Source organism: Mauremys reevesii, linkage group 12, assembly GCF_016161935.1.
Source record: "Mauremys reevesii isolate NIE-2019 linkage group 12, ASM1616193v1, whole genome shotgun sequence".
Taxonomy (NCBI): domain Eukaryota; kingdom Metazoa; phylum Chordata; order Testudines; family Geoemydidae; genus Mauremys; species Mauremys reevesii.
In genome coordinates, this window is record NC_052634.1 from 21,223,613 (window position 1) to 21,239,415 (window position 15,803).

Sequence of the window (15,803 nt, forward strand, 5' to 3'; positions counted from 1 at the left end):
GGGTCTCGCACGGGCTGTAACATCCGGGGAGATTCGCCCCCCCTCCCCGGGGGCAGATTAAGTTTTTGTGTCCCTGGCACCAAACATATTTGTGGGCCCCCCCTGGGGCAATGGAGCCTGTGCTGGGGGTCGGTTTGCAGAGCGCGGGGCCGGCTGGGGGCGAGGACGCGCAGGGCAGTGAGCGGCCCCATTCAGCCCAGCACAGGGGCACTGGTTACAAACCCAACATTGCTGGATGCACCTGCCCCCCCCCCCCCGCCCTGTGCTGCCAGCCTCCCCTTCCACACTGCCCCAGCGCCCCCTCCCCATGATCCGCTCTCTCGGCTCCCCTGTCCCCCCCCCGGTCTCCCCCCCCCCGCGGTTTACCTGCAGCGATTTGTCCTTGTCCGGGTGGGAAATTGTTGCCCTGGGTCAGTCCCCAGCACGTGGCTGCCCCTGGCGGGGCGGGGGGGGGGGGTGAGATGCCGGTTCTCTGCCAGGGCGGGGACGGGAGGGGCACGTGTCCCCCGTGGGGGCTGCCCGGACCCTAGTTTCCCAGTTACTGCCCCCAACTACCACCTGCCCATCCCCCACTGCTGCCCCCTTCCCTCCTCCAGGGACCTGCCAGCTCCCCCCCCCCCCCTTTGCCCTCTTAAAGCAGCTCCTCACAGGGCTCCCTGCTGCCCATGGGAATGGTGGGGGGAGCCATCACTTTCTGTATATGTATTGCATAGTAATATAAAATCCAGTCCAACAGTCCCCCTTTTCCCTCTAGTTATGTAGCAGTAATATAAAATCCCCTCAGATCTCGACTGTGTTCATAGACTATCAGGGTTCGAAGGGACCTCAGGAGGTATCTAGTCCAACCCCCTGCTCAAAGCAAGAACAATCCCCAACTAAATCCTCCAAGAGATTTTTACCCCAGTTCCCTAAATGGCCCCCTCCAGGATTGAACTCACAATCCCGGGTTTAGCAGGGCAGTGCTCCAACCACTGAGCTATGCCTCCCCCCTCTCATGTTATCACTTGCGTAGTTTCTGATATGTATTCTCTGCAAATCTAAAAATTATCCTAAGCCCCACTTTTTCTCTAATTGTCTATTTCTAAATGACTATGGCCTGAGATTTTTCCCTGTCTCTTTAATTATAAAATACTAAGAAAATCTCAGATTTACACCTTTTCTCAGATTCCTGAACATGGATATAAAATATTGGCAAATGTTGCCCATTTTCTCTCTATTCAGTTATCAGATATTGATGTGAAACACTCAGATTTTACCTCGTATCAACAACTGATATAAAATCCCTCTGATTTTCCACTTTCCTCTCTAAATGTATTTAATACCCATCAGATCCAGAGGCCTCCCCCTGTTTGGGGGATCAGTGGTTCCCAGCTGGTAACAGGAGAGTTGGCTGGACTCTTTCCTTTTCTCCAGCTGGCACTGGGTGAGGAGGTCACTCTGAGTGCAGCGTGGGTCCAGAAGTATCCCAAAGCCCATGACAAATGGTCTCTGGGAGGGGTTGCTTCCCGCAGTGCGAAGATGTAGCTAGTGACAGGGCATGGACCTTTCTTGCCCTCCAGGCCTTCCATTCTCCTGTTAAAGCAGCACCGCCCAGGGATCCCTCTGCCCGTGTGACTGGCCAGCAGGAGGCAGTGATAACTTTCTATCCACTTAGCAGACACAGTGAGGTAACACTGTTGCTGGGGTAGGGGATGGGGTGTCTGTGTGGGGAGATTGCAGCTGGAGCTGAAGGGGTATTGTGGGAGGGGGAGGCCTCTGGGTGACTGGGCAGAGGGTTCTGGAGGTTTGGGGGGGGTGGGTTCTGATGTGCCCAGCCCTGAGGCTGTGGGTCCTGGAGGTGGGTAGCACTGGGGACTTGTTGGTGCAGAACAGTGAGGGTGGGCGTCTCTTGGGGAGGCGGGGCAGGGGGCTGGAGGGAGCCTGGTGCTGTGCCAGGGGCTCAGTCATGCCCAATGCATAGAACTGGGTGGGGGAGTGCCAGGCGCTAGGTCGGGATGCCAGGCAAGCAGAGGGAGGGGTCCCGTTGTAAAGCATCAGGGGGTCCCAGGCAAACGGCCTGGCAGGTCCTGCTGGAGGACAGGTGGGGTCCTAGGCAGGCAGTAGGGGAATCCTGGGCAGGCAGTGAGGGACTGAATTCCCAGTGAGGGGTCCCCTGGGGGGGTGGTCCCTGGTTGTTGGGGGCTCTTGGTGGGGGGAACCTTTAGGATTCCCAGCCTGCCAGTGATGGTCTGGTGGGGGTTCTCTGGCCAGTGGGGTGCTGAGGGGTATCTGGAGTTCCTGTTCAGGGATTTTGGTGGTTGGGTCCCAGGGAATATCTGGTGGGACTCTGGCTGCGGGGTCTGGGCTCTGGGTACTGGGGGTGTCTGGGGGGCCCTGGATGGAGGCTCTGGGGGCTGCTACTAAACATGCTCCTTCTCTCTGATCAGCTTGTGCCAGAGTCCTGACTCCAAGCACATCCCAGCATTCCCCAGCCAGGCCCAGTCACCATGATAACTTTCTAGCCACTTATCAAACATCTTGAAAACTCCAGGACCTTCCAGTTCCATTGGGAACATTTGTGCCCCGAGTCCTCATACTAGATCTTGGGGGTGCGGCAGGTGGGAAGGGGGCTAGAAATGCCACACAATGGTCTCTTCCACAGCATTCTGGACTCATTCATTCTGAAATCTGGTTTCATTGAGACCATTGTTAATCCAGAGTCACTGCATGGAAAGACAAGGAGTGACTCCAGATGGACAGTGGGGCAAATGAGATCAGCAGTTCTCCCTGTGAGGAGGGGCTCTCATTAGCTGCTCTCCCCAGAGAGCTAAAGGAGGGAAGCTGCTCAAACGCTCTGTCCCTCTCTGCCCGGGATATTGGGGTTCAGCTTCCTGGGTCAGACGCTGCAGCCTCCATTGTGATCTGGGAGACCAGGCATGTATTGCAGCATCCCTGGGCAGAACCGCTTTCCAGTGATCAAGAAAAGGATCAGACAGAGGAAAAGCTGGTTCTTGACTCCATATTCCCCCTGCTGGGGTGTGACTGCCGGGGGGTCAGTGTCCGAGGGAATCCCCCACAGTGACTCCTTTGGTTCTGCTCTTTTCTAGCCTTGTGTTCAGAGACTTAGTTATGAGATTGGGAGAGGGAGAAGGAAGGTTAAAAATCTCTCTGTGGGCTTAGCCTGGCAGGAGGGGCCAGGTCTACACTGTAATAAAGAGATTGAACATTTTCCCAGGATGGCAGAATCTAGGATGTCTGTCTGCAGGGAAAGGGCCTGGGGGAATCGTCCTGTGACATTAACTAAAGCCTGTTCTGTAACCCCCACAACTGCCCTTCTCACCCTCCCACGCTGCAGAATGACGTCCGTGTTTCACTCCAGCTCATCCCATCCTGCCATGGGACAGGGGAGAGAAATGGCTGCAGAGGAGCCTGTTCAGGTAGGGATTATCGGGGGGTTGCTGGTGGGTTCCTGCAGGAGGGAGAGGGACAGCAAATACACAGGAGATGGGAAGATTTGCACAGTCTGGTTTGGAGCCGGGCAGGAAATGCACAAGGTGGGGAAGGGAGGAGGACAGCTTGTGACATTCCTGCTGGGGGGAGTTTAATGAGTGGCCCAGATTCTAGGAACAGACCCATGAGATTAGGAGGTGGAAATACCCCAATTTGTGAAGCAGAAAATAACCCTCCTACGTGGGGCTAGGAAAACTGACCAGACTCCCAGTGCTGGAGCCTGACCTGACTGACCAGCCGCTGTGAGATATGAAGGGGGCACCCACCAGTGAGGTTTAGGGGAGATTCCCCTCCCTTCATATCCAGCTCCTCACAATGGGGAGGGCGTTGGGCTTCCTACCAGGGAGCTCTCCCTGGTCCCTGCTAGGGGCTCCATCTCCTTTATCCGTCTGTGGCTAGTAGGAGTGTGATGGATCTGCTGGGAGAGAAAAGGGGCTCTCTATTCGTCCCCTTAACCTGGTGTTTCCAGGATGCTCTGAGTGGGGTGGAGGTGGGATTCTGACTGTGATCCACCCAGAGCTTGCATTTGATTGGCTTCTCTCCCCCACAAATAGTGGGGCTGTGAGTGAGGCAGCAGGTACTGAGTGTTGGACTCTTGCTCTTTCAGGGGCCAGTGACCTTCGAGGAGGTGGCTGTGTATTTCTCCAGGGAAGAGTGGGCTCTGCTGGACCCTGCTCAGAGAGCCCTCTACAGAGACGTCATGCAGGAGAACTATGAGACTGTGACCTCGCTGGGTAAGGATTCCTGTCCCCTCAGTTCTTGGAAGGGGAAATGAAGAGATACGGTTCATGCCAGCCCCACAATGCCACCTCTGCTCTCTCCTCTCTCTGCATCACCCCAATATGCCAGTGACCCACACACTGCCACAGACCCTCCCCTGCTGCAGAACACAGGAACAGTATTGCACAGTGTCAAATATCTCCTGTTTGCAGAAGTAAACTTCTTTGAGATATGGCGACCACATCTGAACGCAGTGTTATGCTCCTACAAAGCACACAGGATCTTTATAGAGGAAGGTAAACACACGCACACACACACACACACACCCCCTCTGCCAGAGCAGTTCATAGTTACCAGTCTGTTGTAGCTCGAGTCAATCTAATGGCCAATTACACTGAGCACGAGTGTGGGGCTGGGCTCTTGTCGGTCGCAATCCAATGCTCCGGGAGTGTGGCAAGATGAACCCAAACTCCCATGGCCAAGCACCCTGGTTCTTATAGGGTTTTTTCCTTTGTTGAACTCTATGGATTTTGCTGTATCAGTTTGTGATCGGTTACTTCTTAACTGGTGTAAACATTCCAGTGCACCTCTGAGAGGGTCAGCCTGTCCTTTTGTTCTCATTTAATCAATTGTCCTCAGGGGTGCCAGCCTTGACCTCAGGGTCATCAATCTGCCCTTCATTATGGATGCGCGTTGTTGATTCTTTGATGTCCTTTAAGTCTCTTGACTCCTTCTTCCTTGACTCTGGCTATAACAATGGCCTTTACACCTTCTCTTTTCCTGATGCATACATCCTCATTCACACAAACCCACTGCGAATACAAACAGTAGTATTTTATATCGAGCAAAAAGGCATTGCAAATGAAACCTTGCCTTCAATGTTTCTCTAATCTACTTAACATAGACAAAATAGAGAATCCTGTCTCTTATTTACTAAACCTTAAAACAAAGACATGTAGATTTAACTAGAGTGCCTAATTTGTAATACATAGAGGAAACCATAGTAGACAGTGTAACTTATCCTAAAACAAAAGATGACCATAATCAGAAGGATTGTTCTGGTCTGTCATTCCTTTCTGCTATTCAAACAGGGTGGCTGACAGGATGAAATCAAATCATACATTAAATTCTCACAGTACATTATAAAATCCAGCTCCTACAGCCGTATTCGAGATGTGGGTGCACCATAGATTTGTATACAGGCAATATGATATTTTCTGTCTTTTCTATCCCTTGCTTAATGATTCCCAGCATTCCGTTCGCTTTTGACTGCCGCTGCATTGCGTGGATGTTTTCAGAGAACTATCCATGACTCCAAGATCTCTCTCTTGAGTGGAAACTGCTAATTTAGACCTCATCATTTTGTATGTCTAGTTGGGATTATGTTTTCCAATGGGCTGCACTATGTGCTATCCTGACATCTAGTACTGCTGAGATCCTGCATTCAGTATTATCCCTGCCCTTCCTGTTCCCTTTCTCCACTGAACCCCACCAGTCCATGGTTACTGTTCCCAGCTTCCCCAGGACTCTCTCATTGTCTCTGGACCTCTCCGTCAGCAAGAAGCAGTGGCAGGGAGACTTGCCCTCTCTCTGGAGTCTTGGATTTCTGGGACATGGATTTACTTTCTCTGTGTTTTAGGAGCCTCTTTGAAATTGAGTGTCTGTGACATTAACCACAGTGCAATCTGGAGTGTTGAACAGCTGTGTCCCCTCAGTTCCCCAGGCTGGGGTGACTTTTACACTGTTTTACTGTGAGAGCAGCCACTCCTGGGCAGGTAACACACAGTCTCCAGCATGTAACTCACTCCCAGCTACACAGTATTGAGTGCTGCTAGTCAGCGACTCAGGAGTTACAGTGCAGCACAGGAAAACCCCAGAAAAGTCTCTGTTCCCAGACTTCCCCCAGAATTGTGCATCTTTCCCTGTCCAGCACAGTACTGAACAAGGCAAGCTCATATGAAGTCTATCATTTCATCAGTGGAAACTGACATGCACCAGCCTTGTTATCCCATGTAGATGAGTGGACTCATCCCTGCGGCACCCCCTGCTGGTGACTTCTGGGAATTAGCTCATTCCAGCTCTAGCGCACCCTCTGCAGGCCGGTGATCCGCCTGTCCTCTGGCCCCCCATGTCCCTCCCTGGACCTGGTGCCCCTTTTACCTGGGGTACTGCCCTCTGGCAGTAACCCCTCAGTCTTAGGGTCTCCCCTCCCCAGGGAACTCCCACCCTCTATGTTTATGTATTGGACTGTAATATAAAATCCAATCAAACAGTCCCCCTTTTCCCTCTAGTTATTCAATAGCTGCCCAGCCCAGGTGATGACTTTCTGCAGCTGGTACTAGACCCTTGGGGCAGCCCTGGGCCCTGTTAATACAAATTCTACCAGAGTCCAGGTAACTGAAAGACCTCTGAGAAAGTGCTGGGGACTGGCAAGAAAGTGACTCTATACAAACAGCCTCTCCTCCCATTAGCAATTGCTAGGAGCAAATCCAGCCATGGGAGAGCAAAGCCCCCAGGAATGGGACTGTCCCAGCCAGAGGGGCAGGGAGAGAGGACAGGGGAAGGAGAGACTGAAAGGGGCAGTGGGAGAAATGAGTCGGGGGGAGAGATTTCTAGCTCTTTAGTCCACCCAGACACATGTATTGCAGCATCCCTGGGCAGAACCACTTTCCAGTGAACAAGAAAAGGATCAGACAGAGGAAAAGCTGGTTCTTGACTCCATATTCCCCCAGCTGGGGTGTGACTGCCGAGGGGTCAGTGTCCGATGGAATCCCCCACAGTGACTCCTTTGGTTCTGCTCTTTTCCAGCCTTGTGTTCAGAGACTTTGTTATCCGATTGGGGGAGGGAGAAGGAAGGTTAAAAATCTCTCTCTGGGCTTAGCCTGGCAGGAGGGGCCAGCTCCACACTGTAATAAAGAGATTGAGCATTTTCCCAGGATGGCAGAATCTAGGATGTCTGTCTGCAGGGAAAGGGCCTGGGAGAATCTTCCTGTGACATTAACTAAAGCCTGTTCTGTAACCCCCACAACTGCCCTTCTCACCCGCCCAGGCTGCAGAATGACGTCCATGTTTCGCTCCAGCTCATCCCATCCTGCCATGGAACAGGGGAGAGAAATGGCTGCAGAGGAGGCTGTTCAGGTAGGGATTGTCGGGGGGGTTGCTGGTGGGTTCCTGCAGGAGGGGAGAGGGACAGCAAATACACCGGAGATGGGAAGATTTGCACAGTCTGGTTTGGAGCAGGGCAGGAAATGCACAAGGTGGGGAATGGAGGAGGACAGCTTGTGACATTCCTGCTGGGGGGAGTTTAATAAATGGCCCAGATTCTAGGAACAGACCCATGAGATTAGGAGGTGGAAATTCCCTAATTTGTGAAACAGAAAATAACCCTCCTACATGGGGCTAGGAAAACTGACCAGACTCCCAGTGCTGGAGCCTGACCTGACTAACCAGTGGCTGCTGTGAGATATGAAGGGGGCACCCACTAGTGAGGTTTAGGGGAGATTCCCCTCCTTTCGTATCCAGCTCTGCACAATGAGGAGGGTGTTGGGCTTCCTACCAGAGATCTCTCCCTGATCCCTGCTAGGGGCTCCATCTCCTTTATCCGTCTGTGGCTAGTAGGAGTGTGATGGATCTGCTGGGAGAAAAAAGGGACTCTCTATTCGTCCCCTTAACCTGGTGTTTCCAGGATGCTCTGAGTGGGGTGGAGGTGGGACTCTGACTGTGATCCACCCAAAGCTTGCATTTGATTGGCTTCTCTCCCCCACAAATAGTGGGGCTGTGAGTGGGGCAGCAGGTACTGAGTATTGGACTCTTGGTTTTTCAGAGGCCAGTGACCTTCGAGGAGGTGGCTGTGTATTTCACCAGGGAAGAGTGGGCTCTGCTGGACTCTGCTCAGAGAGCCCTCTACAGAGACGTCATGCAGGAGAACTATGAGACTGTGACCTCGCTGGGTAAGGATTCCTGTCCCCTCAGTTCTTGGAAGGGGAAATGAAGAGATATGGTTCACGCCAGCCCCACAATGCCACCTCTGCTCTGTCCTGTCTCTGCATCACCCCAATATGCCAGTGACCCACACACTGCCACAGACCCTCCCCTGCTGCAGAACACAGGAACAATATTGCACAGTGTCAAATATCTTCTGTTTGCATAAGTAAACTTCTTTGAGATGGGGCAACCACAACTGCATGCAGTGTTATGCTCCTACAAAGCACACGGGATCTTTATAGAGGAAGGTAAATACACAGCATTTAGTGAGAGTATAACAGTTAGCATATGCTTTTTACACACACACTCACTCTCCCTCTCTCCCTCTCTCTCTCTCTCTCTCACTCACTCCATAGTTACTGGTCTGTTGTAGCTGAAGTCAATCTAATGGCCAGTTAGATTGAGCACAAGTGTGGGGCTGGGCTCTTGTCGGTCGCAATCCAATGCTCCGGGAGTGTGGCAAGATGAACCCAAAGTCCCATGGCCAAGCACCCTGGTTCTTATAGGTTTTTTTCCTTTGTTGAAGTCTATGGATTTTGCTGTATCTGTTTGTGATCGGTTACTTCTTAACTTGTGTAAACATTCCAGTGCACCTCCGAGAGGGTCAGCCTGTCCTTTTGTTCTCATTTAATCAATTGTCCTCAGGGGTGCCAGCCTTGACCTCAGGGTCATCAATCTGCCCTTCATTATGGATGCGCGTTGTTGATTCTTTGATGTCCTTTAAGTCTCTTGACTCCTTCTTCCTTGACTCTGGCTATAACAATGGCCTTTACACCTTCTCTTTTCCTGATGCATACATCCTCATTCACACAAACCCACTGCGAATACAAACAGTAGTGTTTTATATCGAGCAAAAAGGTATTTCAAATGAAACCTTGCCTTCAATGTTTCTCTAATCTACTTAAAATAGACACAATAGTGAATCCTGTCTCTTACTTACTAAACCTTAAAACAAAGACATGTATATTTAACTAGAGTGCCTAATTTGTAATACATAGAGGAAACCATAGTAGACAGTGTAACTTATCCTAAAACAAAAGGGGACCATAATCAGTCAGAAGGATTGTTCTGGTCTGTCATTCCTTTCTGCTATTCAAACAGGGTGGCTGACAGGATGAAATCAAATCGTACATTAAATTCTCCCAGTACATTATAAAATCCAGCTCCTACAGCCGTATTCGAGATGTGGGCGTACCATAGATTTGTATACAGGCAATATGATATTTTCTGTCTTTTGTATCCCTTGCTTAATGATTCCCAGCATTCCGTTCGCTTTTTGACTGCTGCTGCACATTAAGTGGATGTTTTCAGAGAACTATCCATGACTCCAAGATCTCTCTCTTGAGTGGAAACAGCTCATGTAGACCTCATCATTTTATATGTCTAGTTGGGATTATGTTTTCCAATGGGCTGCACTATGTGCTATCCTGACATCCAGTAGTGCTGAGATCCTGCATTCAGTACTATCCCTGCCCTTCCTGTTCCCTTTCTCCACTGAACCCCACCAGCCCATGCTTCCTGTTCCCAGCTTCCCCAGGACTTTCTCATTGTCTCTGGACCTCTCCGTCAGCAAGAAGCAGTGGCAGGGAGACTTGCCCTCTCTCTGGAGTCTTGGATTTCTGGGACATGGATTTACTTTCTCTGTGTTTTGGGAGCCTCTTTGAAATTGAGTGTCTGTGACATTAACTACAGTGCAATCTGGAGTGTTGAACAGCTGTGTCCCCTCAGTTTCCCAATCTGGGGTGACTTTTACTCTGTTTTAATGTGAGAGCAGCCGCTCCTGGGCAGTTAACACACAGTCTCGAGCATGTAACTCACTCCCAGCTACACAGTATTTAGTGCTGCTAGTCAGCGACTCATGAGTTACAGTGCAGCACAGGAAAACCCCAGAAAAGTCTCTGTTCCCAGACTTTCCCCAGAAATGTGCATCTTTCCCTGTCCAGCACACTACTGAACAAGGCAAGCTCATATGAAGTCTGTCATTTCATCAGTGGAAAATGACATGCACCAGCCTTGTTATCCCATGTAGATGAGTGGACTCACCCCTGCGGCACCCCCTGCTGGTGACTTCTGGGAATTAGCTCATTCCAGCTCCCGCACACCCTCTGCAGGCCAGTGATCCGCCTGTCCTCTGACCTCCGTGTCCCTCCCTGGACCTGGTGCCCCTTTTACCTGGGGTGCTGCCCTCTGGCAGTAACCCCTCAGTCTTGGGGTCTCCCCTCCACAGGGAACTCCCACCCACTATTCCCACCTGGGCTCAGTATAAGGCCAGTCATCATCTAGCCCCACCTCCTGGGGCAGGCTGCAGGATCAGCCACTCATCACTGGCAAGGAGGGTTTGGACCTGCTGCCTTTGCCTACCGCTGGGCTGCCCTCTGCAACCCCCCAGTACCTATTGCCTTCTGCTAGGCCGCAGCCTGGGGCTTTCCAGGCTGGAGCTCCCCAGCTCCTCTGCCTTTCCCCAGCCCTGCTCCACTCCAGTACCCTGTGTCTAGCTCCCTGCAGCCAGGCCCATCTCCCGCTACAAACAGAGAGAGATTCTATCTGCCCCCGGCTTCTCTGCCTTTATAGGGCCAGCTGAGTCTATTTGGGGCGTGGCCCCAGCTGCAGCCACTTCCCCCAAGCAGCCCAACCTAAAAGCTGCTTTCTCCAGCCACAGCCCCCTCCCAGGGCTGTTTTTAACCCTTCAAAGCAGGAGTGGACGTCCACCCCGCTACATCCCAAATGCAGTTTCCAACACACTTTAATCCAAACACGCTAGTTGGATAAAACAATAAAACAAGATTGTTAATTACCAAAAAAAAAAAGTTTTTAAGTGACTACAAGTAACAAGTCATAAAAGTCAGAATTGTTTACAAAAGAAATGCAAGATAAACCACAAATAAATTTGTTAGTCTCTAAGGCGCCACAAGTACTCCTGTTCTTTTTACAAACTAACGTGTAAGTCAGGGGTGGGTAAACTACGGACCACATGCCACATCTGGTGCGCGGGCCCAGCCTGCTCGGCCCCTGAGCTCCCGGCCGGGGAGGCTCCCCTCTCCTCTCCCCTGCTGTCCCCTTGCCCCCGCTGTCCCCCTGCAGCCTCAACATGCCACGCCACTAGTGCTCTGGCCCACCGCTCCTGGGCAGTGCTGCAGCGGTGGGGCTGCGAGCTCCTACTGTTCTGAGTGGCATGGTAAGGGGGCTGGTCTGCGCGCTCCTGAGGGACCCCGTGTCTAGCTGCAGCAGGCTGCGTGGCTGTGGTAAGGGGGCCAGAGCCAGGGGATTGGATAAGGGGCAGAGAGCCCTGGGGGGCAGTCAGGGGACAGGGAGCAGGGGACGGTTGGGCGGGCGGTCAGGGGATGGGGAACTGGGGGGTTGGATAGGTGTAGGAGTCCCGGGGTCTGTCAGGGGGCGGGGGTGTGGATATGGGTTCATATCCAGGACCCCACCTCTACCCAACCCGCTGCTACCTGTCCCTTGACTGCCCTGACCTCTATCCACCCCTGCCCACTGACAGACCCTTGGGACTCCACACCTATCCAGCCCCGTCCCCCAGAACCTCCGCCCCATCCAACTGTCCCCTGACTGCCCCTGGGACTCCTGCCCCTTATCCAACGCCCCACCTCCTTACAATGCTGCTCAGAGCAGTGTGTCTGGCAGTCACGTGGGCCACGCAGAGCCAGACACACTGCGCAGCAGGAGCGCACAGCCCGCCCGCAGGAGCGCTGCCCGCACGGTGGTGTGGCTGCGGGGAGGGCTAGCCTCCCAGCCGGGAGCTCAGGCACTGGGCAGGACGGTCCTGTCGGCTGGATGTGGCCCGTGGGCCGTAATTTGCCCATCCTGATCAAGGGCATAAACCTATTGAGTCAGCAAGACCTGCAGGGGTATGTCTGTGTGCTGAGACTTCCGAGGCTTTTCCATGCCATGTGCTGTGAAGCTTGTGTTTGGGACACAGGTAGTACAAGCCACATGGCAAAAGGAATATAAAGGGCAGCTGCATCATCTCCATTTTGTCTTCAATCCCTCTTCCTACCTCTGGAGCAACTTCTCTACAAATTGAAGCCTGGAACAAAGGACTGAAAGACCCATCGAACTTGTGGATGTGTTCCAGACGGACTTTCAAGCCAGCAGCTCAACAATACTGCTAATAACCTGATATATAGATTTTGGAATGCATCTCACTGCTTTTCCATTTAACAACTTTTTTTGTGTCATGTCCTGTCTTGTCTTTCCATGCTAAAGGATTGGCTGGCAGTGTGGTCTTTTGGGTAAGATCCAAACCTATAGTGATCTTGTAATGTGGCTGACCTTTTGGGGTCAGAAAAACATTTGTATATGAGCAGAGTTTTTAAATAACCTCTCACTGTACTGGACCTAGGTGCTGATTGGGAGTCGGAGAACTGGAATGCAATAAAGGGGCTGTGTGATTTCTTTTTTCAGCTTCTCGATAACCCGTGTGTGGGATCAGAAGCACAGTTTGTGACTGTTCGTTGAGTTTAACTTCATTGTTAACCACCAGTTTTGGGAGCATCTGCTCTCCCTTTTTCATCCTGCCCTGACCCTGTCATTTTCAGTGTGGACTGCCCCAGGCACACCCGTCACACTAAGCACTGAAGTTAAATTAATAGAATGTTTTTTATGACAAAGTTATGAAATCAAGTGACCTCCTTTGTTTTCTTTCATCTGAGCAGGGTTTCCAATTTCCCAACCTGATGTGATCTCCCAGCTGGAACAAGGGGAAGAGCCATGGGTCCCAGACCTCCAGCATTCAGAAGAAAGAGAGATCCTGAGAGCTCCCTGCACAGGTGAGGAAATATTAAACCAACTCAGAATCTGTAAGTGCCTGAAGGAAACATCTGGGATGCCCTACAATGCCCTTGGGAGGTCTCTCAGTTCAATATTGTCCCTAGCAGGGTCGTATCCTTAGGGTAAATATAGCTCATGGCTTCCTGTAGACACTAGCAGACACCAGGCAGTAGCTTCCTCCCTTCCCCCTGTGAATTTGGATGAGATGTGAAGCCTGAATTGATCCCCTCCTCTCTCCTGTTTGGGGAAGAACTTGGGGGAGTTAAGTTCCTGATTTTTATTTGACCTCTCTCCAGTACTTGTATTGGTTTGGCCTTCCCCTTTCCATCCCTGTTTGAGATTTCTGTCTCTATCACAGCAGGTGACGCAATGGTATGTGAGAAAGAGGAGGAGAATTCTCAGCAGGAAAATGTTGAGCAAGTGGATAAACACAGAGCATTATCACAAAGATCGAAAAGGAATGTGTCCTGGAGTCATAAGCGGGAAAAATCCCATGACATTCAGCACAGACCAGAAGGAGAGCAGGGAAACCAGCCAGGGGAGAAAGTGGGTAAATGTATTTCCTGTCAGGAAACTCAGAAGGACCTCAAGGAAACCACAACACAACAGGAAATCCTCAGCAGAAAGAGAAAAAATACATGCAGTGCGTTTGGGGAAAACGTATGTGATTACTCCATCCTTATAAAGCATCACAGAATCCACACAGGGAAGAGGCCCTATGAATGCACTGAGTGTGGAAAATGCTTCCCTAGCAGCTCAGCCCTTTCTCAACATCAGAGAATCCACACAGGGGAGAGGCCCTATGAATGCAGTGAGTGTGGGAAAACCTTCAGTCGCAGTTCACACCTTTCTCAACATCAGAGAATCCACACAGGGGAGAGGCCCTATGAATGCAGTGAGTGTGGGAAAAGCTTCACTAGCAGTTCACACCTTTCTAAACATCAGAGAATCCACACAGGGGAGAGGCCCTATGAATGCAGTGAGTGTGGAAAATGCTTCACTAGCAGCTCAAGCCTTTATCAACATCAGAGAATCCACACAGGGGAGAGGCCCTATGAATGCAGTGAGTGTGGCAAAAACTTCACTAGCAGCTCAAGCCTTCTTACCCATCAGAGAATCCACACAGGGGAGAGGCCCTATGAATGCAGTGAGTGTGGTAAATGCTTCAGTAGAAGCTCAGGCCTTTATCAACATCAGAGAATCCACACAGGGGAGAGGCCCTATGAATGCAGTGAGTGTGGAAAATGCTTCACTGACAGCTCATCCCTTTCTCAACATCAGAGAATCCACACAGGGGAGAGGCCCTATGAATGCAGTGACTGTGGGAAAACCTTCAGTCGCAGTTCACAGCTTATTAGGCATCAGAGAATCCACACAGTTAAGAGGCCCTATGAATGCAGTGAGTGTGGCAAAAACTTCACTAGCAGCTCAAACCTTCTTACCCATCAGAAAATCCACACAGGGGAGAGGCCCTATGAATGCAGTGAGTGTGGGAAAAACTTCACTAGCAGCTCAAACCTTCTTGCCCATCAGAAAATCCACACAGGGGAGAGGCCCTATGAATGCAGTGAGTGTGGAAAAAACTTCACTAGCAGCTCAAACCTTCTTGCCCATCAGAGAATCCACACAGGGGAGAGGCCCTATGAATGCAGTGAGTGTGGAAAATGCTTCACTGACAGTTCATCCCTTTCTCAACATCAGAGAATCCACACAGGGGAGAGGCCCTATGAATGCAGTGAGTGTGGGAAAACCTTCAGTCGCAGTTCACACCTTATTAGGCATCAGAGAATCCACACAGGGGAAAGGCCCTATGAATGCAGTGAGTGTGGGAAAACCTTCAGTCGCAGTTCACACCTTATTAGGCATCAGAGAATCCACACAGGGGAGAGGCCCTATGTATCCAGTGTGTGTGGAAAATGCTTCACTAGGATCTCAGACCTTATTAGACATCAGAAAATCCACACCGGTGGGAGACCCTATAAATGCAGTGAGTGTGGGAAAACCTTCTGTGGGCACTTAGCCCATGTTAGTCATCAGAGAATCTGCAAGGGAGATCAACAACATAAACACCTCTAGGGCTATCAATACTTTTTTTTCTCTAATGATTTTCCTGATTCCCACGTAGTAACTTTTAAAGCTGTTTGAACTGTTTGCAGCATGGTTATCCCTCAGTTTGACCAGATGAGGGTCCCATTTTTGCCTTTTGCAGTTTGCCCTGTTTTGAAGTGGACCCATTTGTCCTTTCTATCAACTCCATTATCCCATGAGTAATTCTAGTGTGCCCTTCCTATCAGGAACCAGGGAGCATCACATTTATACTATTCTTCCTATTTCAAAGTTATTGTTAGTCACCAGTGATACAGATTGTATCATTGCCACTTGTTCTCACGTTGCTCTGGGTTGTGCTGAAGAGCAGATATAATGGGAATTTTTCAAATTATAGTTAAATGAAGAGGAGCAGGGGCAGGAAAAAAAAGTGTAATTTCAGCCTCTGTGACACTGGAAGGAGATGGGGAGATGCAGAGATTCCCTTCTTCCCCATCACTGCAGAACTGTTACCTTTTGTCTGAGCCATGCAGAGGTTATCATCATCACATTCTATCCATCCACTTCTCAAAGTGTCCTGTGAGGAACAGTTCTTAGCTGTCTGTGCTTGGAGATGATGCTTTAACTTCTTTAATCTTATATCAGAGTCGCTCTGACTGGAGATGAAAGTGTCAAAGACCTGGAAGGGGAATTCAAATGGATCCCAAACACAGTGTGATCATTGGGAGTTTAAATCCCAGGTTCCATTTATTGGTAAAGCCACTTCTGGCAAGGTG

At 50.8% G+C, this 15,803-nt stretch overlaps 1 protein-coding gene across 1 annotated transcript in view; it reads left to right on the top strand.

Moving 5' to 3' along the window:
- Window positions 1-4,891: 4,891 nt before the first annotated feature.
- LOC120375922 (zinc finger protein 883-like) overlaps window positions 4,892-15,803 on the top strand; it is a 127,249-nt gene continuing 116,337 nt past the window's right edge. Inside the window, exons 1-3 of the mRNA XM_039496945.1 lie at window positions 4,892-4,901; window positions 8,040-8,152; window positions 13,660-14,947. Coding sequence (XP_039352879.1) covers window positions 4,892-4,901; window positions 8,040-8,152; window positions 13,660-14,947 — 1,411 coding nt within the window. The remainder of the gene's footprint in view (window positions 4,902-8,039; window positions 8,153-13,659; window positions 14,948-15,803) is intronic.